The sequence below is a fragment of the Talpa europaea genome (assembly GCF_964194135.1).
Source record: "Talpa europaea genome assembly, chromosome: 12".
NCBI lineage: Eukaryota > Metazoa > Chordata > Mammalia > Eulipotyphla > Talpidae > Talpa > Talpa europaea.
The window spans coordinates 12996680-13023946 of NC_140079.1; the positions used below are offsets into that span (position 1 = coordinate 12996680).

A 27267-nucleotide genomic window follows, 5' to 3' on the forward strand; every position below is an offset into this window, starting at 1 on the left:
TCTCCAGCTGAGGAAACCAAGCAGCTTCAAGGTGGCAGGGAACAGCCCTTCCCCACCCCCCCGCCAAGGCTCGGGGACCCTCCAGGACCACCTCTAGAGATCGAGATCGTACTTGAAATCCCTGGGCCCTCTGGGGAGTCAATTTCCCTTCTCCCTCTAGTCCCCTCTCAACCCCAAAGTCATGCAACGGCCCCTAACTCAGGGACAAATCTGAAGTACAGACAGCAGACACTTTGAGAAATCCAAGAGGCAAAGACAACTGTTATCAGGGGAGCCTGGCTCTAATAACAGCGGCTATTCCCTGGGTGATTTTCAGAGAAAGTCCCTGAGCAGATGACTTTCAGGTTACGTCTTGATGTGGAGAACAGAGGCTGCCACACCCAGGGGACTCTGTTCTCTCCCTTCAGCTCTGCAACCCACTGGGGAGGCGTCTCTCACAGGCGCTGCTGCTGACAACTAGAGGACACAGAGGACAGAGCTGGGTCCTACTCCCGGGCTGAGGTGGAGCAGAGACTCCCCAGGAGCTGCACCCCAGCAGACAGGAAAGGCACTTAGTCAGTGTTTGACCCTAAGGGCCACTGAAAAAACATTTCAACCAAACTGACTGCAATGGCTTCTCTCTAACAGACGTGAAAAGGAAAAAACAGAAGTGAAAAGGAAAAAAAAAATGCCAAGTTCAGGACAGTGTCGATCTACTGAACAGGCTGGTGGGGGAGGGAGGGCTGGCAGCCTGGAGCTGGGAGACCTGGGTGGTCTGAGGTCCTGCCCCAAGGTTAGGCCAACTGGCAGGAGTTCCAGAGCAGATCTTGAACCAGCTTTGTGGTAAGGCACAAAGCTCTCCAATCCTGGAGCAGGTGCATACCAAGTTTCCTTCCTGCAGAAAAGGCGTGGACCAATATTCTCTCACTGGGACCACGGCGATGCTACCAAGGGCTGAAGTCGATTTGTTTCGCCCCAGTAGCTAACCTGGACAGTGCTAATAAACAATGGCTGTACTGCAGCCCTGAAGCAGCTTCCTTGCATTATTCCCAGATACAGATGAGGAAACTGAGGCACAGGGCATCTCAGTGACTTGCTCACATCTGTACAGCTTGTAAATTGAGCCACGATCCAAATGGAACCCAGTAATCTAGAGCCTGTGTTTTCACTTGTGTGCCTCTACTGCCCCTTGTGAATGAGACAGAGAGGAAGCGGAGGGAGAGAGGCTGCCACCCAGAACCACCTCAAAAGTAGGCTCTCCCCTTCTAAGTGCTGATACTGACCAGCAGCAGCAAGGGCAGGGGGGTGAGCATGAATGCCTTCTGCACAGGCAGTCATGGGAAGAACATTTAGGCTGACGTCCAAGGTTTGCATGGAAGAAAGACGACGCTCCCCCAGCCTCCATGCCACTGCAGTTCCCAAAAAATCCTTCCTCAAACCCGCCACCCCAGCACGCCCTTGATGAGCCACTAGTAGGGTTGAAGCTCCACCTGGTGGCTCAAACTGAGAACAGTCCCGAAGCATCAGGGACAAGGAAACAGGCCCCGCAGACTGAAATTACGTGTCTTCTAAGATCCTTCCCAGGGCTGAGAACCGCTCTGGAGACCTGTGGCCCTTATTCAACCTCTGCGGGCAAATGCCACAGAGAGGCTGGTGGTGATGAAGGGGCAGAAAAAGAGGGGGAAGAAAGCAATGAGGAAGAGAAGATTCCAGCTTCTCAGTGAAGGACCGCAGCGCACACCACGCAGGCTCCTTGCTTTGCAGATCCCGCGGCTGCTAGAGGCTCTCTCTCTCCTTCGTCCTGCTCTCAGCACATGCTACAGAGCCCCCCGAGGGGACCAGACCAAGCAAGATCCACCAAGGGAAGCCTGAGCCTGAGCCTGAAGCCTCACTTCTAGGGAGAGGGGCAGGTGGATCAGGCCAGCCCCCCCGCAGAAGTCGGGGCTAGGTGAGGCACCTGAAGGTGGAAAGTTACAGGAAAGGAGGCAGTGAGGGGGAACAGTCTGAGGGGCTAAGATGTGAGTGCAGCTTCTAGAAGTCCGAGCAATGGTCACGCCCTGGTGTCAGGTGTGGATGAGGCTGTCAACTAGTGAAGTCAGTTCAGGGGTCGGTAACAAGTGTGTACTGTGGGCCCCGCCCGGGGAAGCCAGGAGCTGGGTAGGCTCCCCACACCCCATCTCTAAACACCTGGGAAGGTGGGGAAATCCCAAGAATAAGGCTCCAAGGGGAGGCCCGAGCCTCCTTGTAGAGCAACAGGAGCGGAGCCAGCCCTTCCCGGGTGTGCATCCTTTGGGATGTCGAGGTGGACAGTTAATGGTCAGGGCCCTGAAGTCGGTTGGGACAGATGCGGAGGCAGGAAATTGAGCGGAGACAACACTGGCTGGAATCAGCTTGTAGGTGCAAAGCAGGAGCCAGGACCAGGGCTGGACTTACAAGATGTGACAAGTGGCCGACTGACGAGGTACCAGGGAAAAATAAAACACACTATGGTTTTCAAGGTTTAGCTCCCAAAAATGGGGGGTTGCTGAGCTGGGAAGTCAGTGTGTGAGCAGGAATTCTGGGAGGCTGGAAGGTTGAAGGTTCAGTTTCAGATATTAAGCTTCAATTCCTAGCAGCACCCGATGGAGGCTTCCCAAGATAGCTCAAAATGTAATTTCGCAGCTGAGAAGATAAAGTTATTTCTAGCCTAGGATATGGAGTTAAAGTGGTCCAGAGGGAAAGAGACTCAGAATGAGCAGAGGACATTAAGATGGCCAAAGAAGTGGGCTTAAACGAAAAGGCTGGCAGGACTTTAAAATACACTTACACATTAATTGTATAAGTGGGACTTAGGTGAAAAGCTGAAAAGTCAGAAGTGTTTTCAGCATCCTGGGAGAGGAAATAAAGGATTCTCAGCAAGAGCCAGCTATGTCAAAAACAAGAACTCCAGGATTTTGCTAATTTGTACTGGTGTTACTAATTAGTGTGTAAGTCATAACTTTAGCATTTGAGTAAAAGCAAATATATTTATCAGTGATTTGGGAAAAAAAACATACAGAAAATTAGGAAAGAAATAAACCAAAGGACAGTAGGAATATATGAATTGACAAAACAGAAAGTAATGTGTTAGAAAATAGGATAAATGCAAAAGGTGCATCTTTAAATAATAACCTAGTTAAGAGAAGAACAAAAATGCCACTATACATAAAAAGACACTACCTTTCATGTTAAAAGAATCATAACAGTTCTGCTTTGCTCAATTCCACACAAATAAATGTGAACTTTATTTTTTTTTTTTTATAAATCACTAACTTTTTTTTTTTAAGATTTATTTTATTTTATTTATTTATTTATACAAGTACTGTGTACAGTCAGAAGCGCGGGAGGGTGAGAGAATTCACCAGAGCCAGAGCGGGGAGCAGAGCAGGCAGAAGGACCGAAGCACACTGCTGAGGGGAGCAGCGGGCGGCAGGAGAGGTCTGCGCGCCATGTGGGACCCTCCTCTGGTGGCCGGGGAGCAGCCGGGGATCGAACCGGCGCTGCAGAGGCTGTAGGCAGCTTTGCAACCCAGCACTCAACTGCTGCGCCACCGGGGAGGCCCTAAATGTGAACTTTAGATTAGAAGGATAATTTACCCGAAACTCCCTACACAATATGATTGTATTTTTTAAAAACACAATAAAAAACTAAAAAACTACCCAAAACAAGAAATTTAGTAACAGAGTGTCAAATTAATATGTAGACATCAATAGCTTTCTTATACACAAACTTTATAATGCATTAAAGTGGAAACTCCATTTTTAATATCAACAAAATAAAGTAACTGAAATAAACTTAGCAGAAATGGGCAAATTTTTTATATAAATACAATTTAAATGCAACAGAAAGACAACAAATAAAAAAGCATTGATTCTAGATGTAACATGATCCCAATAATATACCAAGATTTTTTCCTTTACTTCTTTTTCCCATTTTCTCTTTTATTTCCCCTTTATTCCCTTTTTTTAATTAGCCAAGCTAATTTTAAATTTCAAATGGAAAAAATAAACACATTAGAATAGCTAGTAAAACCCTGGGGAAAGAGGAGCAAGTAACAACTCCTTTATAAGATATTAAAACATAAAGTCTCAAGAATTCAAATGGTGTTCATTTGGTTCATAAATAGACTAATGGGACAGAATAGAAATGTCAAGAAATATGCTGGAATATATATGATAAATTACATTATGATTAAAGCAGTGTTTCAAATCAGTTCAAAATAGTAATTATTCAAAAATCTTTTGCCACCTGGATTTCACTTGGATCCAATAGTTTAATATTTGAAAAAAAAATCAAATAATAAAAGTACTAAAAGAAAACACTGGATAACCCCTTTATTAAACCTGGTGTAGAAAAGGCCTTCTTACTCTTACTCAAAAGCTAGAAGCCACAGAGAGAAAAGATTGACACATTTTTGCCAAATAAAATTAAAATGGTGCAAAAAATAAAATCTACAAAAAGCAAAGCCATAACAAAACGAAAACATAGTGGACAAACAGGGAGCACAACACAGTGAGAGATGATATCCTTCCTTTATGAAATACTCTTAGAATTTAGTAGATGAAAATCATCCCATCCGATAAAAAAGTAGATAGGCCACCAAAAAGAAAATAAATGTATAAAAAGATGTTCAATCTGACTCATAAGAAAAGGCAAATGAAAACGACACTGATAACATTTATCACTGTAGATTAGCAAAGGCCTATAAATTTTATAGCACAGTTATTCGTTTTCTAATGCTACTATCACAAAGGATGCTGTGTCTTAAACACAAATTACTTACTTGATAGTTTTACAGGTCAGAGTTCAACACCAGTCTCATTGAGCTAAAACCAGGGAAAGGCAGGGCACCCGCACCGCTCCTTCCTGGGCCCTCTAGGAGAACGCTCTCCAGCTCTCCCCAGCTTCTAGACACCCCAAGCTTCCATGCTGGTGGCCCTCATCTTTCATCTGCAAAGTCAGCACTATGATGTGCACCTCTCTGCACCTGCCTCCAGTAGTACTCCAGATGTGACTACTGCTATGTTTTAGGACCCCTGTGGTAACCCTGGGCCTACCTACAGAGCCAGAAAAATTCTGTCCATCTTGAGGTCGGCTGATTCGCTAACATAGTCCCAGCTTCTAGGACTTGGACCTAGAGGGGCTCATTTTTCTACCTACCATATGCCCTACCAGCAAGGTTAGTATCAGGCATCTCCTTTCTAATGAGAGGGAAATTGGTGCAGGGACTCAGTGTGCTCCTCATCTGGGTAACAATAACTATCAAGGTTTAAAATGCACATCACCTGCAACCCAGTGATTCCACTTCAAGATATACTTGTGTATAGACAAAATGACCATGTCTAAGACTGTGCCTGCAGCGATGTTTTTAGAGGAAGATTGGGATGACTCAAATGACTGGATTCATCATGCTGTATCATATAAAAGAATATTATTAGGCAGGGGAGAAAAATCACCAAGATCATTCCATTTGGAACAAAAAAATGGAAGGGTGAAGAACAGTGTGTATCATTTGCTAATATTTTTTGTAGAAGCTGGAAACCAGATAATAATTTATATTTGTATTTACTAGCAGAAAGAGCCCCTGTGAAGACACACAAGAAATTAATAATGATGATTATCCATGAGGGATGGGCAGGTGGGAGATTTTTAATTTTATACCAGCACATGCACTCTCAAGACCCAGCTTAGATGCCTTCATCTCTAAGATGCTTTTTGGACAACCTCTCACTGACATTTTGCACCAATATTGGACACCTATGTTCCTATTAGTATAATCTTAATATAAGCAGGATTTTTTTCTGCTAAGAAGAAAGTGGAGGAGGCAGAGGGGAAGGGGATAGAGAAAGGGGCAAGAAAAAAATGAGAAGGAAGGTGCCACCTTCTAAATCTTTCGGAGAAAATTAAAATCTTTCAGAGAAAATGTTGAACGTTTATCAAAGAGCCACCAGAACTGTCAAATGAGTGAGAAACACAGCCCCGTGCTATGAACACTTGGAGGCCAGGGATAATAATCTCCAAAGAGCACTTACCACACATCATTCACTTCTTTGTCTTCCCCACTAAGCCCTTGGCCCCATTATAGAGTGAATGTTGTGGTTTCCTCACTCCCCATAGGTGATCCCTTTGAGAATGAGAATTAATCTATGTTCCTCACTAGAGGAGAAGGCAAGATGGAGAAAGAACACTCAGACACATCGCTCCAAGGGTCCATCCTTAGGCGGACTCTGAGCTGCATGTTTTCAACTTTCCACATCTCTGAAATTGACATCTCACGACGCAACCCACCCAGCAGGCTGTGGCTAGTGGCCCCCACCCACGTCACTGTGACTGGATGACAGCCGTCCCTGCTGCTGCCTCAATTAGGTGTTTAAGGTGTTTTTTTGTTTGCTTGTTTTGTTTTGTTTTTTGTGGGACCCTCGCCGGTGGCCGGGGATCGAACCGGCGCTGCAGAGGCTGCGGGCCGCCTCGCAACCCAGCGCTCAACCGCTGCACCACCATGGGAGGCCTTGGTGTTTAAGGTGTTTAAGGTGACCACAGAACTTGAACTTGATCCTCCAAACCCAGAATCTTTTGAGAGCGAAAGGGGACAAGGATGCCGTGAAAGAATCAATGGGACTGTCCCGGGCAAATGTGGACAGAGGGTGACCCTGGCTATGCACCTTGTTAGTACCACATGTATTGGACTTAAACCTCATTCGAAATGCCTCCATACAGAGGACACGCAGACACACACATAAGTTAATGTCATGTCACTGAGAAGCAAGAAACAGCCGTGGAACTAAACTTTGATGTTAGTCAAATAAATACTCATTTTTAGAGAAATGATCACAACCCCATGTTTTCTTACAAAAGCAAAAACTCAGTGTCCTGGGACTTGAGTAGATACTTAAATAAATTCCATCGAGATAGTTTTGTTTTGTTTTGGTGGAAATATGCAATTAAGCATATTTTTACTTCTTGACAAATATTTTTAAATGCCAAACAATGCAACTAACAGCTCGAAAAAACGGTCACGCCCCTCGACATTTACAAAAGGAATTTCAAAGTAAGATGCTGTGTGACCAATTGGCACCTCAGGCCTATTGTTAGGCACGATGTCACCATTTCAATGCCAGCTTTTGCTTTCTTTCCCCTTGATACACAAAATTGTGGTGTCTTCTAATCAGAGGTACCTGAGCTTCAGCGATACTTCGTCCAGATAATTGCAAAGACCTCGTCATCACAGATCAGGCTGGATCTGAGAAGAAGCTGATTCTTAGAGCAGGTTATTGATACCCCTACTCGCCTCCTGTAGTGCACTCAGGACCAGGTTCTGGTTCAGTTCACACCAGAAAGCACTTACCTACTTCTTGACACTAAATATGAAATGAAATCCCTATCTAGGGGCCTCCCTGGTGGTGCAAGGGGTTAAGACAGCACTATGAAGCAATCTGCAGCCACTGCAGCATGAGTTCTATCCCCAGCCAGGGAGCTACCCACATGGCACAGCAGACCTCTCCTGACTCGCCCGCTGCTCCCCTCAGCAGTATATTTCAGTCAGTCTGCCTGTACTGCTCCCCACTCTGTCTCTGGTGAATCCTCTCACCCCCCACACCTCTGGCCTGCACCCCAGTTCTTATATGCATAAATAAATCAATCTTTTTTAAAAAACCCTCTTTAAATAAAATCTACCGAATCAGCTCCTTGATTTCTACAATCAAGATCTCTATCTCAACTGTCACATTCAGGATCCTGAATATATGGGAAACTTGTGATTCTGAAATCCTACCATCGTTACTAAAAGGATCACACGGGGGACAGGGTTAATCTTTGTACCTTCCATTACTACTTATTCCCCTCACCACACCATAGTTACAGGACTCAGAGATGGGCACTGTCACCAAAAAAAAAGAGGTGTGAGTTGGGGTGCAGTGAGCGAGCAGGTGCTCCCCTCTGCACCTCCATACTACCTCCTCAGCTTTGCCCCAGGACCTTAAAATCCCCTGGCTGCTAATGGATTCTGGGAACGGACTCAAGGAACTGGCTTGGTTCCGCAGGGCCCAAGACCCTCTTCAGGCCGGATGTGCTGCTTGGCAGATAAACCCACTGCCTCCCCTGCCCCAGAGCTACTTGGAGGAAAGTTGTTGCTTGCTCCCTGGGGGAGCATGGGTCACAGAATGCTGTGGCCCCAGACATAAAAAATTAATAATTGCACTCCTTGTGGTTTGGATTTGCATTTCCCTATGCTGCATGATGATAAGCATTTCTTCACATGCCTGTTCGCCATCAGTATGTCTTCTTTAGAAAAATGGGCATTTAGCTTTTCTGTTCATTTTTTTTTATTGGTCTATTTGGTTTCCTCTTATTGAATTGTATGATTTCTTTGTCAATCTGGGATATTAGCCCCTTGTCAGATTATGGATGTGCAAATATCTTCTCCCATTAGGTAGGGTGTCTTTTGGTTTTCATGACAATTTCATTTGCTGTGCAGAAGCTTTTCGGTTTGATGTAGAGCCATTTGCTTATTTTTGCTTTTGTTTCCTGTGCTTAGAGAGACAAGTTTCCAAAGACATCTCTGAAGCCACTGTCATACAGTGTTTTGCCTGTTTTCCTCTGGGTATTTCATGGTTGCAGAGCTTACATTCAAAACTCAAAACCATTTTGAGTGAATTTTCATGGATGGTGTGAGTTAGTGGTCTAGATCCATTCTCTTGATTATGGCTGTCCTGTTTTCCTAACACCATTTGTTGCAGAGACTTTTTTCACCATTATATACTCTTGGCTCCTTTATTATAAATTAATTGTCCATATAATTGTGAGCTTATTTCTGGGCTCTCAATTCTATTCCATTGGTCCATATGTCTACTTTTATTCCAATACCATAATGGTTTTGATTACTGTAGCTTTGAAGTATAGTTTGAAGTCTGGGTGCATGATACCTCCATTCATTTTTGACAGGACTGCTTTGAGCTACCAGAGGGGGCAGGTGAGGAAGTGGAAGCAACATTGACAGGAGGTCCAAAGGACTAAAGTAGAGGATTGCAGTTGTTTTAGTGGTGGATGTGGTATGGTAACATACATTTGAACAGGTATGAACCTCCAAATCATACAGTATTGTAAACCAATATCATCTCAATTAAAAAAATTTAATGCCAAATAAAAATAGCTGCATCCCCAGTCTTCCTTAGGCCTGCTCATTCATCCCTTCCCATGGTTCTTGGTCAATCCCCTTGAAGCATGTCCTGCCAATAAGTAGTCCCACTAAGGCCAGACTTCAAGACTCCCATGGATGTAATTCCAGTGTACCTGTTTTACCAAATGAAACACCTGGATCCATTAAATCATTTTCCACAGGTGGTAACTAAGTATGGTGAAGCAGCTTCAGAGGGTCTAAGATTGTGCTTTCTCCCAGGGTAAGCAGCCTGCTCTTCAGGGCTCCTTCCATAGCAAACAGCCTACCATCCATATTTTGCTCCTTCCATAGCAAACAGCCCCACCAGAGCTCCCATATGCCCAAATGTGGAATATTTGCAAGACAACTGTTTTCAGGTTCAAGGGAAAGTCTGTGGCCATGAACTGGTCACATGGAGAAGGACAGATACTAAGGGATCAGGTCACTCACTGCAAATCCCAGGCAGGTCTCTCTAAATGACAGTTCCTTTGACTCACAGTGGCCATGTCTGGTACTTTGGGTCACTCGCTGACTCTGTTCTCACACCATGATCACACTCACAGAGCAAACTCTGGAGGCTCAGTTTTCATCAGGAAACCTGTATTCCCCTAAGGAGCAAGAAGCTGATGGAACAGACTCAGCAATTCGAGTTTGTGCCACAGGAGACACAGCCCTCCCAAGGGGGATGGGGAAGTTGAGTCATCCCAATCTTCACAACTATCCAGCTGCAGGGAGGAAAGTGACCTCTGGCTGCATGTGACAGTTCCACTGGGCTTGTTCATATCTGAAAAATCCTATTTCTTCTTTATCACACCATTGCTGATGCCAAATGTGTGGATTTTCATGCACTGAGCTGTACTTAAACTCCCCGCAGATACACTCACCTGAAATCCTGAATTAACTCATTTCTTACACTAAATATCCACTCAAGTGCCCTTCACAAGTCACCTGTACTTCTTACCACCTGGCTATAGATCAGGGGTTCCAGAAATGCCCTCTTTGGGTTCAATAATTTACTAGAACTGCAGCAGAAAAACTGCTTAGTCACAGTTAATCAACTTATAAAGGATGCAACTCAAGGACTGCCAAGTGGAGAGATGGACAGGGAAGGGTTATGTGCCCTCCTGCAGCATCTCCATATTGTCACCACCCCTTAGCTCTCCAGACCCCATCATTTAGAGATGTTCAGGGAGGCTTCAATCATTAACTCAATCTCCAGTCCCTCACCCCTCCCTGGACAGTGGGGGGTAAGGCTGAAAGTTCCAGGCTTCTAATCAGGGGTTGGTCTTCTGGTAACCAGTCCCATCCTGAAGCCACCAAGAGTCCAGCAAGAGACTCATGAGAAGAAAAGATACTTCTATCATCCAGCAATTTACAAGGGACTCAGGAGCTCTGTTAAGAACTGAAGGCAAAGACCAAATCTCTATTTCTTTTGATGTCATAAAGACTGTTCTTCTTTCTATTTAAGAGGCTTCTCGTGTGTTACTAGCATACTTCTCTGCCTCTTAGAGTCCTCTCTTGTACTCAGCAGTCAGAGTGCAACAAGAGGATGCCATTGGCCCAAACCCCTGCCTGATCTGCTCCCTCCAACCCTTCCTAAAGGAAGCCTGGAACAAAAGCAGGTGGGGAAACAGCAAGTGTGCCGTGGTTCCATCTTGGCACACCTGGCCTGCACACCCTCACCTCCATGGGGTCAGCCTTACAGCACATTTGCCAATGAAGCCCCTGCCAAGTTGCCAGGAACTACAAGCCCACACAGCAGGTGCCCAGCCCTGGAATGAATGAGGAAGCATATACAGAAACGCAGTGGGCAAAATATCTGAAGGGTGTTCCCACTATGAGATAAAGGACACAGATAGCAATGGTGCCTACACGCCATGCATTTGTGTTTATTTAACCTAAGCTACTCCCGGCTCTCCCCTCCTGCTGACAGGCTGCTTCAGACCCTCCTCAGACCTTACTTACTGCCCAACTGTGCAGTCACTGCTTCTGAACCACCAGCAACTGAAACCAACACAGACCAAACCTGGTCACCAATCCATGTCTTTCCAGCAGCAACCATCTATGCAATCTACAGATTTGTTTCCTTGGGATAAGAACAAAGCTTTCTAGGGTTTTCTTTAATATATTTAATTCTGTATAAACAGCTCCAGGGCTCTATGAAAAAGTAGCCAGGGAACTGGAGAGTGTTCTAAAGCATAAGCACTTATCACAAATCAATTTCTCAGCTTCAATGAATTTCAGCTCTCCCAATGATATGTAATATCCACAATGCTTCTTCTGCAGGGTACTGGACATTTCTATGTTAGACTTTCTCTAGAAAATCATCACTTTTTGAGTTTCAGATACAGGACAAGTCTACAGGGAGAGGTACGTGTCACGTACAGCTTGCGGAAAGGAAAGGTTATCCTCGTGATAATATGCCTTTGCCGTGAAAAATGATAAAATCCCCCCACTGTGCTTATCTTTACTAGATTGCTGCTTGTCCCCGAAACCACTGACTTTGGTGGATGCCATGGTGAGGTTCAGCATGGCTGGTACCTACCAGGAACCAAAGACATGCACAGCTTCGTAAGTACAGTTCAGTGCTATGGGGAAAAAGAGGAGAGAGAGGTGATCTGGTCTGGGATGGGGGGATGGATATGCAAACCACTGACCAGAATGGAAAGCAGCATGAAATCAGGGCCATGACAGAGATCCAGCAAGAAGCACCTTGGAAGGGGGCGTGGAATCCACCTCGGTGCACACACAAGCCAGCCCGTGGAGCAGGGAGCACTCGTGAGGACCCCGGCCACCGCGGGTCAGGGATTAGAGCTGGAGCAGCTTCTGCATTTACTAAGAATTACATGGGGGCGGAGTGGGGGCGAGGCTTAAAAAGGCAGATGATCTTGTCTGATCACCAGATATTCCAATTCAGGAAATCTAGGGTAGATCATATTTCATACACATTGTAGATCCTGAGGCAGGTGAGCTGTGAGCACTGTGTCCTGGAGAGAGGCTGTTTGGAGGGGGCTGGGGGACGAGCAGACAGGTGGGACAGGCCCAGGGCAGAGAGAGCGTGGAATGCTGTGCTGAGTAGACTGGACTTTGTTCTGCCAGCAACATGTTTTGAATATGAGTGTGTGAGTGTCCTGTGTATTTATTGAAGTGGTATTGCATTATATTATATAAGTTCCAGGTACTCATGGCTGAGAATCAATGTGTATATAGCACATCACCAAGGTTGTCATGAAGCATGCTAAGCTAACTTCACCATACCATTGTTCCCTTTGGAATCTGTTTTTAAATGGTTCCATGCTGCTCGAAAAGTTTAAGGTGTCCCTGCCTCTTTTAAAAGTAGGGTTTAGAAGAATCTACAAGCCTGGGGACTTTACTATAGAAACAGAAACAGTCCCTTCATAATCTAATATTTCATTCTCACAAAGATATGCCTGGTTTTACTGCATTTGGCTTGATTGCATGTTGCAATATTGCATTTTTTGCAATTCTGCATCAGGGACATCTACTGGCAGCATATTTCCAACAGCAAGTGCTCCCTTCATGTCTCTGTCACATTGAATAAAGAGAGATGTCATTTTATTAGACAGAATGCTATTGCACATGTAACAGACTGTAGTATAGTGTCAACTTCCTTTTATATATTCTAGGAAAGAAAAAAAGTGGTCTAACGTATATTATTGGATATTTGTTTCATTGTGGGGGTCTGGAACCAAACCCCTGTATCCCCGAGGTATGGCTGTAGAGAGCTATCAGACAGAAGAGCCAGCAAGGGTGAACCTGGGGGCCCTTGGGCCACCCAGCTTAGAAAAAGCTAGAAATGGTGGGGGGCGGGGGGTGGCTATAAATCCAAAGTGGGCAGGTTCTCCCTCTTTTTTCTCATTTGAAGATTTGTACTCATTGGAAGGCATAAAGGGAATAGGTAACTAGAAACTGAGAAACTGCCTATTTGCTTTTTTCTTAGAATTGCACAGACACAATGTTCTCAAATTTGAACGCATTAGACACTCCAAAAGCCTGTTTAAACTATAGGTGTTCTTCCAGCATATCAGCTCTCCAACTTTTTGGTCTCAGAGCCCCTTCATTCTCTTATAAAGTATGAGTATTCCAAAGAACTTATTTTTAAATGACCTATAACCACATATCTTTAATATCTTAGAAATTAAGCTAAGAATTTTTTAACATTATTCATTTAATATAGTCAACCATTAGATGTTAACCTAAATAAACTTTTAATTTTTTAAAAAGCTATGTTTTCCAAATAGATATATTGAGAAGGGTAAGAGTTTTATAATTTTTCAAATCTTCCTGAATTCTTTCCAAAAAAAATGACTAGATGGTCACACCTGCTTTTTCACTTAATCTATTTGAGATCACTTGTAGAAAGTTCTTCTGTAAACTCATGAAAGTGAGAAAATAAGAGTCAAATCACGTGTTATTTTATTATGAAATTAATTGGGACTTTGCCAGTCCCCTGAGCCAGTCCCTGGGACCTCTGGGGATCTGCAGAATGCACCTTCAAAACCACAGCTCTCTACATTTCTCTGGTCTGAAATGAGGTAAGGACACATGCCCTTGGGGTGAGATTCATCTGAAGTTCCCAAATAACAGCGCTGCACCTGCCTAGAACAAGCAGGAACTCTGCTCAGGGCTGGGCTACAGAACCAACAGTAGGTTAAGCAGCATCTGTAGAGAAGGATGAACACGGGAAATACCAGAAAGGACCTCAAATTTGATTTTACCTTAAAATTCGCTCTAAAAGAGCTCACAGGCTGAATATGCAACAAAGAAAATCCTTTTGACAATCAGAAAGTTTGTTTTAAAATATAGCTATCTGGCCCCTACTCCCCAAATGGTTCTGAAATAGAATGGGACAGGCTCCGAGCAAAGACAATTGCAGCCAGCTCCACTGGTGATTCCAATGTACTGGTAAGGGTAAGCTCAGGAACCTCTGCTAGAGGGTTATGTTTTACGTTTTATGTATGGTAATATGGTTAGCCAACTGTATTAAGGTGACATTCTTTTTTATCTCTAATTAAATATAAAAATATCTTCCTAGAATTCTATCTCTAGCTGAAAGATGCCCACTTTTTAAAAATCATGCCCCCATAATCCAAGTATTACAGACATAGTACCTGTATTTCCTGCTGGGAACCACTGTATGGGCGATTTTTCAAAACCTAATCCGATATTAAAGGGATAGAAAAGTCCACTGCTATTCAGAAAACAAATAATGGATTCCTTGTTTCCATAATAAACTTTTAAGAGAGTATGTTCCCAAAGGAAACTCATTGTTACTGAATAAAAATCTTCTTGGGAAAGAAAAATTACCTCCATAGACAGTCTACATGAGGGATGCAAATTGTAGAATAACAGACACCAAAGAATTTGCATTTACTCAAATCTAAAGCAAGGCATTTCAGCAGCATCACAGCCTTGTACAGAGAAGCCTTTCCATCAGCATCAGGCTGACCTTCACAGGAGACCAGGATCCCTTATCAAGCAGAACACGCCATCCTCCAGGCATCCTACCTGCCATTAAGGAAATTCTCCAGAACCATCCAGAATGGAAAGTGGTGAGTCAATGTCTATTATTAAATATTTTTAACCTTAATAATCCAAATATTTATTTTTTGATGTCACAAAGATAACATAAAGCAGACAAGAAAAAAAAAAATCCCTAACTCTGGCAAGAATATTTTAAAATGTCAAACACAGACCAGAGACCAACAAATTCCAACTTTCGGTAACATTTTCAGGATTCTAGTCATATTTAATTACTAATGGTTCAATTTACTTTTACTGCTCATACAATCTAGGTTGGCATTTCTTCTGAGACATCAACTCCATTTAACATTATTTTTTTAAATGAGGAGTTACGTATTAAGAACTCTTCTAGCATAATGACGGTGCACATTAAATATAATAATTTCCAGTAAGTGCTCAATTATACAGAAAGCAGAAGAGTCTACAGTTATCTACAACTTGAAATATCTTTTATTCACACATCTTACTTTAGGCTAAAGGTGAAAATTTTCCACATGTGTATAAGAGCCTGAGCTGTTATTTCCTATCTATTTTCATATCTATTTCAAAGAACACCCAGATCACCCCCAGCTGGTTTAAGCCCCCCCGGACACAGATGTTATTATCAACATAGAGTAAAACCCACCCATTGAGGGACAAATTGGAGACTAAAAAGTCCACATTTTGAGATGTTGACAAATGATGACAGAAGAAATATTTCAAGAATGTAAAGTACCGTGAAAGAAAAAGTAATATATATTTTTTAAATGCTCCAGGCTCTTCGAAGTCACATCTCCAAAGTTAAGGAGATAGTGAGAGTCCTAAGCAGGGAACTAACAGTTGACATACGGGCTACGTTTTTGGTTTGGTTTTGCTTATTGATGTCATATTGGTTTACGATGCTGTGTATGATTTAGGGGACTAGGCTCACCCCCCTCAGATGGATGCCCCCAACCATGCCCACCGCCAAAGCACCCACAGTCCTTTGGCCTAGACCAACGGGCCCCCTCCCAGCTGTGTTCCCACCCCGAGGCTCCCTGTCCCTCCCTTTTGGATCCAGTTTGGAGACTTAGAAGGTGGGAGAGAGGGGTGGCTCCTAGGAGGGGCTTATAGATGCCTAAGATGGGAGCCAACCAAACTTCTATAAAATCCTAACGTGGTAAACTCACACAGTTTAAAAGTCTCCATCTTTACTTCCAGATTCCATGGGGGTATTTCAGGATTCTTTGATGACCTTGCCTTACCTGGTGTTCCCAGGGAGGTTTGCCCGAGTTAAACCAGTAGGGTGCCCTCTCCGCAGATACAAGCGGAACTCAAAGGCTGAGCTGCTCATGGGGACTGAACTAGCACTATGATTCCTCAGTGGGCCTCTGCCTCCCCCGGAGAGGGCACCCGGCTCCCCAGCAAGGCAGGCTGTGCTGGGTTAGCAGGGCGGGGAAGGGGTCCCCACAGCACCAGGATGGCACCTGAGCCTGACAGGTGCCCACACACTGGACTGCCCCTGGCCAGGAGGCCTCGCTCAGGACACTTGGCCCACAGCAGACAAGGAACAAGGCAGAGGCTGCCCACCAAGCCCTGTGGCTCCAAGTCTTTGTCTTGAGCATAAATGCACCTGTTTCATATTTGCGGGACCACAGTTTAGGATTTGTTCTTCCCTAAAGCTGTGGATGGTGTTTGGTTCTACTCTTTGGTCTGCCTTGAACTATTTCTTGACTCCCTCACCTGGTGTAAGGAGCACCTGCTTAGAGACTCTCGAGAATTTAAAAGGCAGAAGATGTATTCCAGAGAATGGCATCAAAACTTGTAAAATCAGTAGGTGCTTCAGACACCATAAGTGTGTTTGCTATTGCATAATTAAAAGTACTTTAGGAATTGCCTACATTTTAAATATCCCATTTCGGCACATGTATAAATGGGACATGGTGGAAAAAAATGTTCAAATCTTCACCAACAGCGTCAGAACCACAGGACCATTCACCTGACTGTGGGCTCAGCCCATCAAGCCAACAGGAACCAGCAGTGTCTGTGCCAATGTGTAACATATACACAATCACAATATTAAGCACAAAAAAAGATTTTTCCAAATTCTAAAGGCTAAATTGATTCATATTGATATTTGCTTGTGCTTTCTCTCCGGAAACATGTCTTTGTTTTCTCAACAACTGAGCTGAATGCAAGTTTGTATCTAGAGTATTTGAATAAAGAAGCTTAAGTGATTCCTGGTTTCTGCAGGTGTGGGCTCTTTAAATAGACACAATGCACTGGAGTAGGAATGCCTGTAAGGTTTTTAAAGTAAATATCACTCCTTTCCAAAAAAGAGGGCAGAAACTCAGGAGCTTAAGAAACCAGAATTCTCAGGAACGGGAGGAGTAAACCAGGTGATAGATTTAAGAATTTGTACTAGGTTCTGTGGCTGAGTTAAAATTTGTTTTAATCCTCTTGTTGTGCTGTGCGAAGTGTAGGTGTTTGCCTTTTTGTGCCACTGCTTCAGAGCATGGCTTTGCCCCACTTCGAGAAAGCCCCAGAGAGTATATTTCCTTCCTGCCTCAGAGAAAACCTCTTTCTCGCCCAGTCTTTACCTTTTCCTAAGACCTTTCTCCACCTTCACTTCCCTCAGCCTCTCTAGGAGTCATTTTACTTAGTCTACAAATATTATTTCCTTATAGTTGATTCTATTGTGTTTTTTCATCTACTCCGCAAGGATTTACTGCAGTCTTCTTAGTGCAGATACTTGACACCCTCCATTTGCTCTGCCCTGCGTCTCTGGCCTGTCCTTGCACCCCACCCCCTGTCCGTGCCGGCTCCCCTGGGCAGCAGAGGTACAGGAATTAAATATCTAGTCTTCTCTTACTATAAACTCTTCCTTGAGGAGTTTTATTTTCATAATCTTAACTACCATAGATTTAAAGACAAAGCTTAGAAGCACCGTTCTAACCCTGGTCAAAGTTCCAAAGTTCCAGCTAAAAGGATCTGCAGGCCATTTTTGATTATGCCACCCAAGCTCGAAGTCCACCAGCTCTCTTCTTTGTCTCCTTGATTTCTCGTCCCATGCATTCCAGTCTGTGAGTGTGCATAGTGTGCACAATAGCACACGCGTGTTTTCTTTTGAAAGTTGCCTCAGTCTGGTCCCTTCCCGGTCACTTCCACTATCTCTTGTGATTCTCTTACTGTTTTACCATTTTCCAGCCTATCTGCTTCCTCATCCTCAACCTCTCCTAGGATCTACCCTCAGATTCGTCTTCCAAAGAGGTACTCCAAATCTTCCCCCAAATATGACAAAGTCATACTCTTGTGTTCAGAAAGTTTGGTGTTTTCCATCATCTGCAACATACAGTACAAATTTGTACAGTCTGGCTTTCAAGATGGTCAACATTTCCTTCATTCTCAACAACAACAAAAAAAGATGCTTCCAACAAGAATTTAATGAAAGCCAAGACCAGTGGAACTGATGTTTAAATAAGGAGGAGACAGCCCCTAAGCAATACACTTAATACATGAGGAAGTTATATAGGACATTATAAGTGTCAAATGCTACATAAAAAGAAATAGTAAAATAGTGTAAGGGGATCCAGAATATTTTATGGGGAAAAGCAACATAATTTAACTATGTTCTCGTTAAGAGTACGGTTGAGGGCCTCCCCGGTGGTGCAGCAGTTGAGCGCTGGGCTGCGAAGCTGCCCACAGCCTTTGCAGCGCTGGTTCGATCCCCGGCTGCTCCCCGGCTGCTGGAGGAGGGTCCCACATGGCGCGCAGACCTCTCCTGCCGCCCGCTGCTCCCCTCAGCAGTGTATTTCGTCAGTCTGCCTGTTCTGCTCCCCGCTCTGGCTCTGGTGAATTCTCTCACCCTCCAGTGCTTCTGACTGTACCCAGTGCTTGCATAAATAAATAAATAAATCTTTTAAAAAAAATAAATAAAGTGTACAATTAAAAAAAAAAAAGAGTACAGTTGAGCCAACTCTTGAGAGACAAGGGCATGTGGATAATGGTGGTGGGGGAGGAGAGAGAAAATTCCAGACAGAGTGGATAGCGATGCGATGTCTGCAGGCAGAAGTGGTGTGTCTGGAGCATCTCAGAAACTGGCTGGAGAGTAGTGAGCACGGGGCTAGTGTCAGGGATGAGATCAGACTCTCGAGCATCAAAGCCAAGCCATGTTGGGCCATAGGAGGGACTTTGGCTTTTACTCTGAGTGAAACAGAAATCACGGTGTGTTTTTGAGGAGTGACATGAATGGATTTTCTTTTTTAAAGGGTCACTTTGCCTGCTGTGCTGAGAACAGGGAGCAGGGGTGAGGGCTGGGAAGCAGGGCAGCAAGGAAGCCGGTTAAGGGGCTGCTGTAGTCATGTGCAAGAGATGACCGGGGACTGAACCTGGATGTTAGCAGTGGAGGAGCAGAAAAGTCAGCAGGTTGTGGAGTTATTTTGCAGGTTAGCACCATCAGGACTTCCTGAAGGCTGGTAGTGCAGTATGAGAAAGAGAGGAGCTGAGGTTGACCCTATAGTGTGAGCCACTAGAAGGATGGAGCTGGCAACAACTGAGACAGAGAAGATGGCAGGTAAAGCGAATATGCGAGAAGAATGGGTTCAGATCTGGAGATGCGATGGTCAAAGCATCTACCTGGCCCCAGGTGAAGAAGAATGTCCAAGTGTGAACACCTACAGGTCTGGGCTCACAACAGGCATTGGAAATTCATGCTCGTTGAGAGGGTATTTAAATCCATGAACCCACCTGCCCCAATCCTCACCCCTCTACACATGCCTTGCTCCTTCATGCCCCTGCCGAGCTCCTGCCACACCTGGCGTCTGCAAGGCCTCCCTCCCTCCGCCTAACCTCCAGGCCACATCCGAGCCTCAGCTCAGCCCACAAAGCTTTCGCCAGCACTGCAGTGTCCTCTTCTCTCCTCTCCCCTCTTCCACACACGAATGTCTTTTTTTTCAATGTTTTATTTCTCTCGCTAAAGCAGGTCTCCTGAAGGACATCTGCTCTATGCGCTCATTTATTTTGCACCCCCTCTGGCACGCTGCCCGCGACCCTGCACGGAGTCAGCACTGCCTGGCGCACCGCTGACTGCTTCGGAAACAACTTCACGAGTTTTGCTCTGGTTATTTGCCATCTCATAAACTTTCTCTCTGCCTGCTAATCGCCTTGTGGTTATCTGTCAAACTTACTTAGAATAGGTGCCGCTTCCTCTAGGCTTTTTAGTGTAACATCCAGCATATCTTGATAAATCAAATCAAAATCATCCATGAAAAGCCGTTTTGGAAAAAATAAATAAATAAATAAGGCCAAGACTGGCTGCAACACACAAAGGATCCAGCCTGGACCCTTCACCTTTACCCCTGACTCCCCCAGCTGAGGTCCACGCCGCCACCCATCAGCCCGACTCTCCCCCTCCTGCTCAGCTAGGAGACCTAGTGTTTCCCTCCACTTCATGAAGTCTTTACTATTACGTACATCTGTGGTTCTCAAACCTCAGAGAACATCAGAATGACCAAGAGGGCCTGTCAACACATGTACGGAGGGGCCCTCGCCCGCAGTGCATCAGGAGGAGCACAGAGGACCTGCTCTCCTAGCAAGTCCCAGCCAGCGCGGCTGCTGCCAGCCCGGGACGCACTTCGAGGATCACTGCTGCACGGGCTCCCCTTGTCTGTCTGACTCGAACCCTTGCTCGCGTCTGACCTTTAGTCCCTGCGTCTCTCTCCTCCTCCAGGCTGCTCGGTGGGCACTCCAGCCTCTCAGCCACTGCCCACACCACTCGGCCACCCGCCTCTGCCCTACCGAGGATGAGCGCCAAGTGAATGCCCTTGACCCCGGTTTCTCCTTCCTCTTCAAGATGTCCTCACATCGTAGTGTCTCTTTTTCTCCATGTTTACTCCCACCGTCCCTTGAGTGCCGTTCAAATCTCCTCAAATCTCTGTAACCCAGAAATGCACACATAGATAGCAAATCACAAGCAAAGCTCTCCTTGACACTATCGCTCTTTCCAGGTATCATCCCCTTGCTAACTTCTCTTTGTCATTCGAACTTCAAGAGGTCTCCCTCTCTGTCTTTGCCTCCTCCTGGGACATTATTACCTGGCCTCTGGCCACCCCCACATTCTTCCCAAATTGCTCTTGCTAAGCACGGAAACGACAACACTGAAGACAACGGATGCTCTGCTGTCCTTACCTTCCCGGACCCCTGTTGGCCATTCCACATTCCTGCTTTTTCCTCCTTTATTGAGCTCCCTTCCCCTGAATTCTAGATACCTTCCTTATTCCCCTGGTTTTTCCAGTTCTTCACCAACCACTTTCTTCCTCAAAGGCTTCTCTTCTTCTCTGAAGGCCCTTCGGATGAGGCTGATCGCCAGGCTTCCATCTTTAAACACCTAGTCTAGTCCAGAGTTTCCCAACCAGAGCATGAGGAACCCAAGATTCTGATCCTCACAGGTGCTGGGGTCACCTGGCTTGTCTCCCCCAGGCACACGTCATCCCCCCTGTGTTATTACAGATTCTGCCTTTCTTTGCACACTTGCCCCTGAGATTTCATCCTCTGACTCATCACCATCAACAACATGGCGGCTCTGAGATGTCTGCCCCGCGCTCTCTCTCCTGTCTACCACTGCTCGGACCCACTGCCTCTTGACTGAGTTATTCCAGAATCCTCCTGACTGGTCTCCCTGTGGTTTTGTGATGTTTAAATTCACCCTCCTTGCGGCTGCCAGAAAAGTCTACCACCACCTGAGGAGGGGGCCCCATAGTTCCAAGATACCAACAATGATGTAAACCAAGGCTACCACTACCACAATAAAAATATTTTTAATTAAATAAAATGCAAATCCAGCCACACTGCTCCCTTGATTAAAAGCCTCCAGGGGGTCACTGCCCACAGGACAAAGTCCAAACTCCTTTAAACACAAGAAACTTCATAACTGAGCTACTGGGTTCCTTTCCCAGCCTCACCCCGTCACTTCCTCTCTCACATGCCTCATTCTGTTCTTGTCTCCAGGCCTGTCTGTCAGACTGGAATGTTCTGGGCCAGTTTACCAACACCACACACTCTGACCTAAGGTCAGCATCCCCTTGTTTTCCCTCACTCCCTGCCTGCCTTCACCAGGGACTGGCATCTTCTGTGTTCTGAATCTCCCAGGCAATTTTCCATTGTTGCACTTAGCACATTTGCATTATAATGATTTCAAGTATTTCTCTCCTCCCACCAGATAGCATGTTCTTTTGTATCCCAGTCCTGACACAATGCCTGACACAGAGACAATAATTATAATTGATAAGTAAATGTAGCCTTAAACTTCTCCCAAAAGGGGGGTGGGGGGGAGAGAGGGTAGGAGGGGATATTGTACACAACTCTAGATGCAATACTTGATTCCTTTGGAACAAACATAAGGTTATTAAGCTTTGGATTTGAGGCTGATTTAAATGAAATAATTCAAACCCCCTTAATTAAAGGATATATAAACCAAAACCCTCAAAAGTACAGCTAACTCACCCTACAGATAACTCTGTTTTGTGGAAATCAGGGTGCATGTGGCTTTATTTGAATTAAATAATATATTTTCTTGGAACCTAGTTCTCCATTTTGTAGAGGCATTTTGTGTAAAATCTAGCAGTTTCCAAAGCATGGTCACATCACATGCATGTTCAATAAAACGCTGAAGTCAGCTATGGAGAGGTTCTTATAGCCATTTTACAGATGAAGAAAATGGAGCTGAGAGGCTGATTTCCCAACCCAGTGACACCCATGTGGGGTGTGAGAGCTGAGCCCCAAGCTAACAGCCTCTTCCATCCACTTCCCACTTGGCCTTACTTCTGGTTGGGGTTTCTCCCTTCCATTCTTTCTGCATGGAGATTTAGCTCATAAATCAAATTACAGCCTTAGACTACACATTCAGTCAGATTAGAGGATATTTTTGGTTAGATGCCTAATACATTCGTGTTCATTATGTTTAGTCACGCACCCTGATGCTGAATTCTGTGCCAGCTGAAATTGCCAGCAACACCTCAATAAAATAGAACTAAAACCATCCAACCCACTATAGAACAATTATTTCAGTTAGAAAATACTTTACAATTCCCCCAGTTCAACTACTAATTCGGTGCCTATATGTGTTCTGTAATAGTCCACATCGAATGCTCTCCTGGGCAGCCCCCGACTCACTATCCCTAGAAGCAGAGCTGAAGATTTCAGAACCTCAGGGAAATATTTTTCTTGGATCCCCACTTTATTGCTGACCAGCAGTCATGAGAGCTTGGCAAAGAACTTAGCCCCCAACCTCAGTGTCTTCATCTGTAAATTGGAGCAAATTAAATAATACATGTCAATTTCCAAGCACTGTAGTGTGTTTGGTAAGCACAGAGTATGGGCTCGATAAATATCTGTTAGGGGAATGGATGATTCCTTCCTGTCTTTGGCCTAACTTCGAAGCGACAATTTCTCATGTTATATCACCTTAGTTTCAAAAATTAAAAATAGTTAATTTAGTAGAGAAGACAGATAATAAGGATCTTTCTTCTTGAGGCCATCCAGTTGACCTGCTCATCTACATCACAGAGATGATGCGGCAGGGACACTGTCACTCTGTAACCTGAATCATGCAAAGCTCATGTTTGCATCATGTAGTAAGAAGCATTATTGCAGGTGCATCTGATCTCTGATCTCAAGATTAAAACACAAATTATAAATCTTCCTGGGGCAAATCAGAATACAAAAATAGGAGACTTGATGAGCTGCTGGTAAAAGATGGAACAGTGTTTCTTTCTCTTAAGCAGAGAGGGGATGACTTTCTTTCAAGAAACAGGGGAGGGGGCAAAATGATCTCTGTTGAGGTGACTTCCAGTTCAAGAAATCTATCACTTTAACGAGCAAATAGCATCGCAATTATCAGCCCTTGAATGTGCCCCTTAGGAGGTTAACTGAATTCTTCCATCCACAATTGATTGTTACTATTTCATTTGCTTAAGTCCCAGGAGACTACAGCAAACGAGTGTATCAGGGCGTGAGAGTGAAGCATACAGTCAAAGATCTACTGGCAGAAAAACGATCCAGGCAGACAAGTACTTCGAGATTTAATGTAAGTCTCAATCTAATACGTTCTGAAGCCTCTGGGGGTTTGTCTCCTGTTCAGGCTAGCTATCCCTCCCTCCCTTACTCCACGCACCAATCTCCCAGCCACTCGAGTTGATATTCTCCATAGCAAAGCCTCCTTTATTTAACAGCACACAATAAAATTAACGTCACAGCACACTCCAAGCCAGCACCCCAAAAGCTCTGGGGATGTCTGGCTGCCTGTGAATGGAGGCTGAACCCTGACTTTCTCATTCCCTCCGGTCGTGAATTAACAAAGTCACAGTTGGTGAAAATAATGTGGACCTCCTTCTGAAGAGGTATGAACCTGTATCTCTGAATCATATCTGGTGTTGTATACCAACATTACCTCAATTAAAAAAAATGCGATTTAAAAAAAACACATTATTCTAAACCAGGTTGAGACAAGGTGGCAAAGTTCTCTCTGTAACATGCAACTTCATATTCAAAAACCCCAGAGATGTCTTTAGTGTAAAGCCTCTATCTGTCATCTGCATCAAAAACAGCTTCACACTCTGTGCCTAGAATGTTTATGTAGCTGCACCCACATCTCCAGAGTTAATTCTAGCATGGAAATAGTCACGGGCTATCAAGATGAGGATATAATCACTTCTTGTAGTAGGTAAAATATAACACCATGAATGGCAGGGATCGCTGGGAGCAGGATTAAGAGCAAGGGAACTGGGAGGCAACCACGGACAGCACCAGGCACAAGGGTATAACACATCAGACCCACGGGTGTCCCCACTGTGTCTGCTCAGGCAGGGCTCAGCCGTGCCAACACTGCTCCCAAGTCAACTTTCTGAGAAATGTGTAAATGACCCAACTCCAGCTTCCAGTTCCTCCCAGATGAAAACACCTTCTATTGCACATCTTCTGCCTTCCTTCCTTTTAAACCACCTCCTCCCTTCTAGTTGCATGAATGGAGCTCAGGTGATAGAGAAATCTGGATCAATGGCTCCTTGTCTGCTTCTAATGGAGTGTTTCACCAGCGCCTGCTCAGAATCATCTGGGGTGTGTTAAAAATATTCATACCCTCTTGAGAGGTGGGAGGGGAAGAGAGGATTCAGACTCTACTCTGTGTGAGCCAGCCTCAAGGAAGTAATGTGGATTACTTGGCCATGATCCTGGCTAGAACTTTGAACTTGACGAAAGTTCCAGGCAAACTGTCAAGACTGAAGTCATGATGTGGATAACCCCGTAGTCTAGAAGCAGCCATTGCACCTGCCAGTGTGAGTGAGGAAACATCGCCCTCCTGGCAACATCATCAACACTTCTGTACAAATGATCCCAGACAGAGTTCCCAAGACAAGAAAGCCTATATCCAAACAGTGGAGAAAAACTATTATCTTTTTTTTTTTTTAATTACCTAGCATGACTTCTGGCTCAAGAAAACAAGAAAACAGTGTGTTTTCTCTAATTATTACTTTTCAAGAGATAATATAAATATAATTAATTATTTAGTCATATTAGTTCATTTTAAATGCAGATTCCTGGCCCTGCCCCAGGCATATCTATAGCATAGTAGACTATAAATGGCCTTTATGAACGAGTTCCTTGGGTGATTCCTTGGCACATTATAGCTCGAGAAGGATACCGGAGACCAAAGAGCAAGTGTAGAAGCCTCCCAGGCCATAGCCAGGGCTCTTCTCTCTACCCTGATAAGAGTTTGTTGAGTGGTAGCTACTGGCCCAAGACACTGAAAGTGTTACAGTGAAAGTGGGTCCAAGAACGGGTAACGCACAGCCTGTGCCATTAAGCACCTGTAACCTGGTGGCAAGAAGTGCTAATACACTTAACACAGGACCAATCAAGGAAGACCATGCTGGGCCGGACGAGAAAGACAAAGGGCCAGCCCGATGGTCCTGTGCTAGGAAGACAACGGTTTGCAGAAGGACAGTTTAAAGTGCCCTTCCTGGACTCTGTCTCCCTGCAGGGCCACACTCGTCCCGAGACACTGATCTCCCTGCGTTTTCCCATTTCACAGATGAGAAAGTTGAGAATAAGACAAGGGAAGTGATTGTTTCCCAAGCACACAGTTAGCAAGAGGCAGGTGCTCTGGCTCTGAAGTCCATGCTCCTTTAAAGCAGGAGGTCAGTGTGGCTGGAGCAGAACAGCCGCTAACACACGCAGTCCATGTGGGCTGCTGCCACAAGGCATCGCGGGCCGCAGAGCTCGTCAACCAGCACACGCTCATTTCCCTCAGTTCCCGCGGCCGGGGGGCCCAGATCAGGCACCCGCATGGCGCTGGGCCTGGCTCCTTGCAACTTGCAGTCTTCTGGCTGTGTCCTCGTGCAGGAGAAGGGCTTGGGGAGTCTCTGGATCTCTTTAATAAAGTCACTAGTCCCACCCAGGAGGATCCCCCTCGTGACCTCCCAGAGGCTTCTGATACCATCACATGGACATAGGTCAACAGACAGATTTGGGGGAATACCAACCTTCGGACATCACAATTGAGAGCAAAGGAAATCAAAGCATATCGTGCGAGGACACCTGGGACTAGACTAGATGCCTCGCCAGGTGGTGTTCTGGTTATTTTCAGGCGGAGTCCGCCTCACCTGCAGGGGCACAGCTACCGTCTACCTTCTCGGCACTAGCCTCCCTCCTCAGCCTCAATTCGATGACCTTTGAATTGGAGGTTACATGTAGTTCGCTGGGCTGCTTGTAGTTTTTCTTCTCCCTGCTGCTTGAATTGTAGGTTATAAAATGCAAAAGGAAAAAAAATCCCCCAAATGTGGCTATTCAGACTTTAGGTGCCTCCATGAATTGATTTTACTCTCTTCCTACTCATGGGCTCATATTTCTTCTGCTCAACTGCTATCCTAGAGTGGCGCGCTGTCCCCAACAGGACAGAGTACTCACTGGCCCACCCCCATCCCCACTTTGTTCTGTGCTTGTTGCAAATGTGCCCTGGAGAGGATGGTGCTCCTGGTAGAGGCTGGCCGCATAGGTGGTCCTGACACCTCCACCTCTTTTTCATACCAGTGCCCCACAGAGCAAGGCATGTAAGACCTGGGGTAAGCTTGGGTAGGGAGGCCATCCCTCCACACGCTCATCTCACTACCGACACGGGGCGTTCACCACTCAAAGGCCAATTGAACCCTTCAGCAGCCTGTGAAGGAGACTCCTAGCAAGTGACCCTAAATGCAGTCACATGTGTCCCTGTAAGAGGGAGCGTGGAGAGCGGCACACCGAGGAGAAGACACAGGCTGGAGTCCTGCGGCTGCCAAGCCAGGAATGCAGGCGCCACCCGAAGCTGCAGGAGGCAGAGAAGGGGCTCGCCCCTAGCCAGCAGGGAGCACGGCCCCGCCACACCTGGGTCGGACCTCCAGCCTCGGAGATCTGAGAGCAAGCCCCGGTCTCCTGGAGCTGCCTGGTCTGTGGTCCCTGTTGCAGCAGCCCGAGGACACCAAAACACACACATGGTAAAGACTGTGCCCAGTAAGAGTGCGGAAGGGGCATCCAGTGATGCTCTCCTCCCGGGACGCAGCTCCCCAGGCTGTGCCGATGCCCCTCGT

General features: G+C 45.4%; 1 protein-coding gene across 1 annotated transcript in view; it reads left to right on the top strand.

The window, feature by feature from the left end:
• Window positions 1–18703: 18703 nt before the first annotated feature.
• The window catches only part of POU2AF2 (POU class 2 homeobox associating factor 2), a gene marked incomplete at both ends in the record, with an annotated part of 30034 nt that continues 21470 nt past the window's right edge, over window positions 18704–27267 (top strand). Inside the window, 3 exons of the mRNA XM_084249813.1 lie at window positions 18704–18877; window positions 20382–20517; window positions 23626–23735. Of these exons, the coding sequence (XP_084105939.1) occupies window positions 18704–18877; window positions 20382–20517; window positions 23626–23735 (420 nt within the window). The remainder of the gene's footprint in view (window positions 18878–20381; window positions 20518–23625; window positions 23736–27267) is intronic.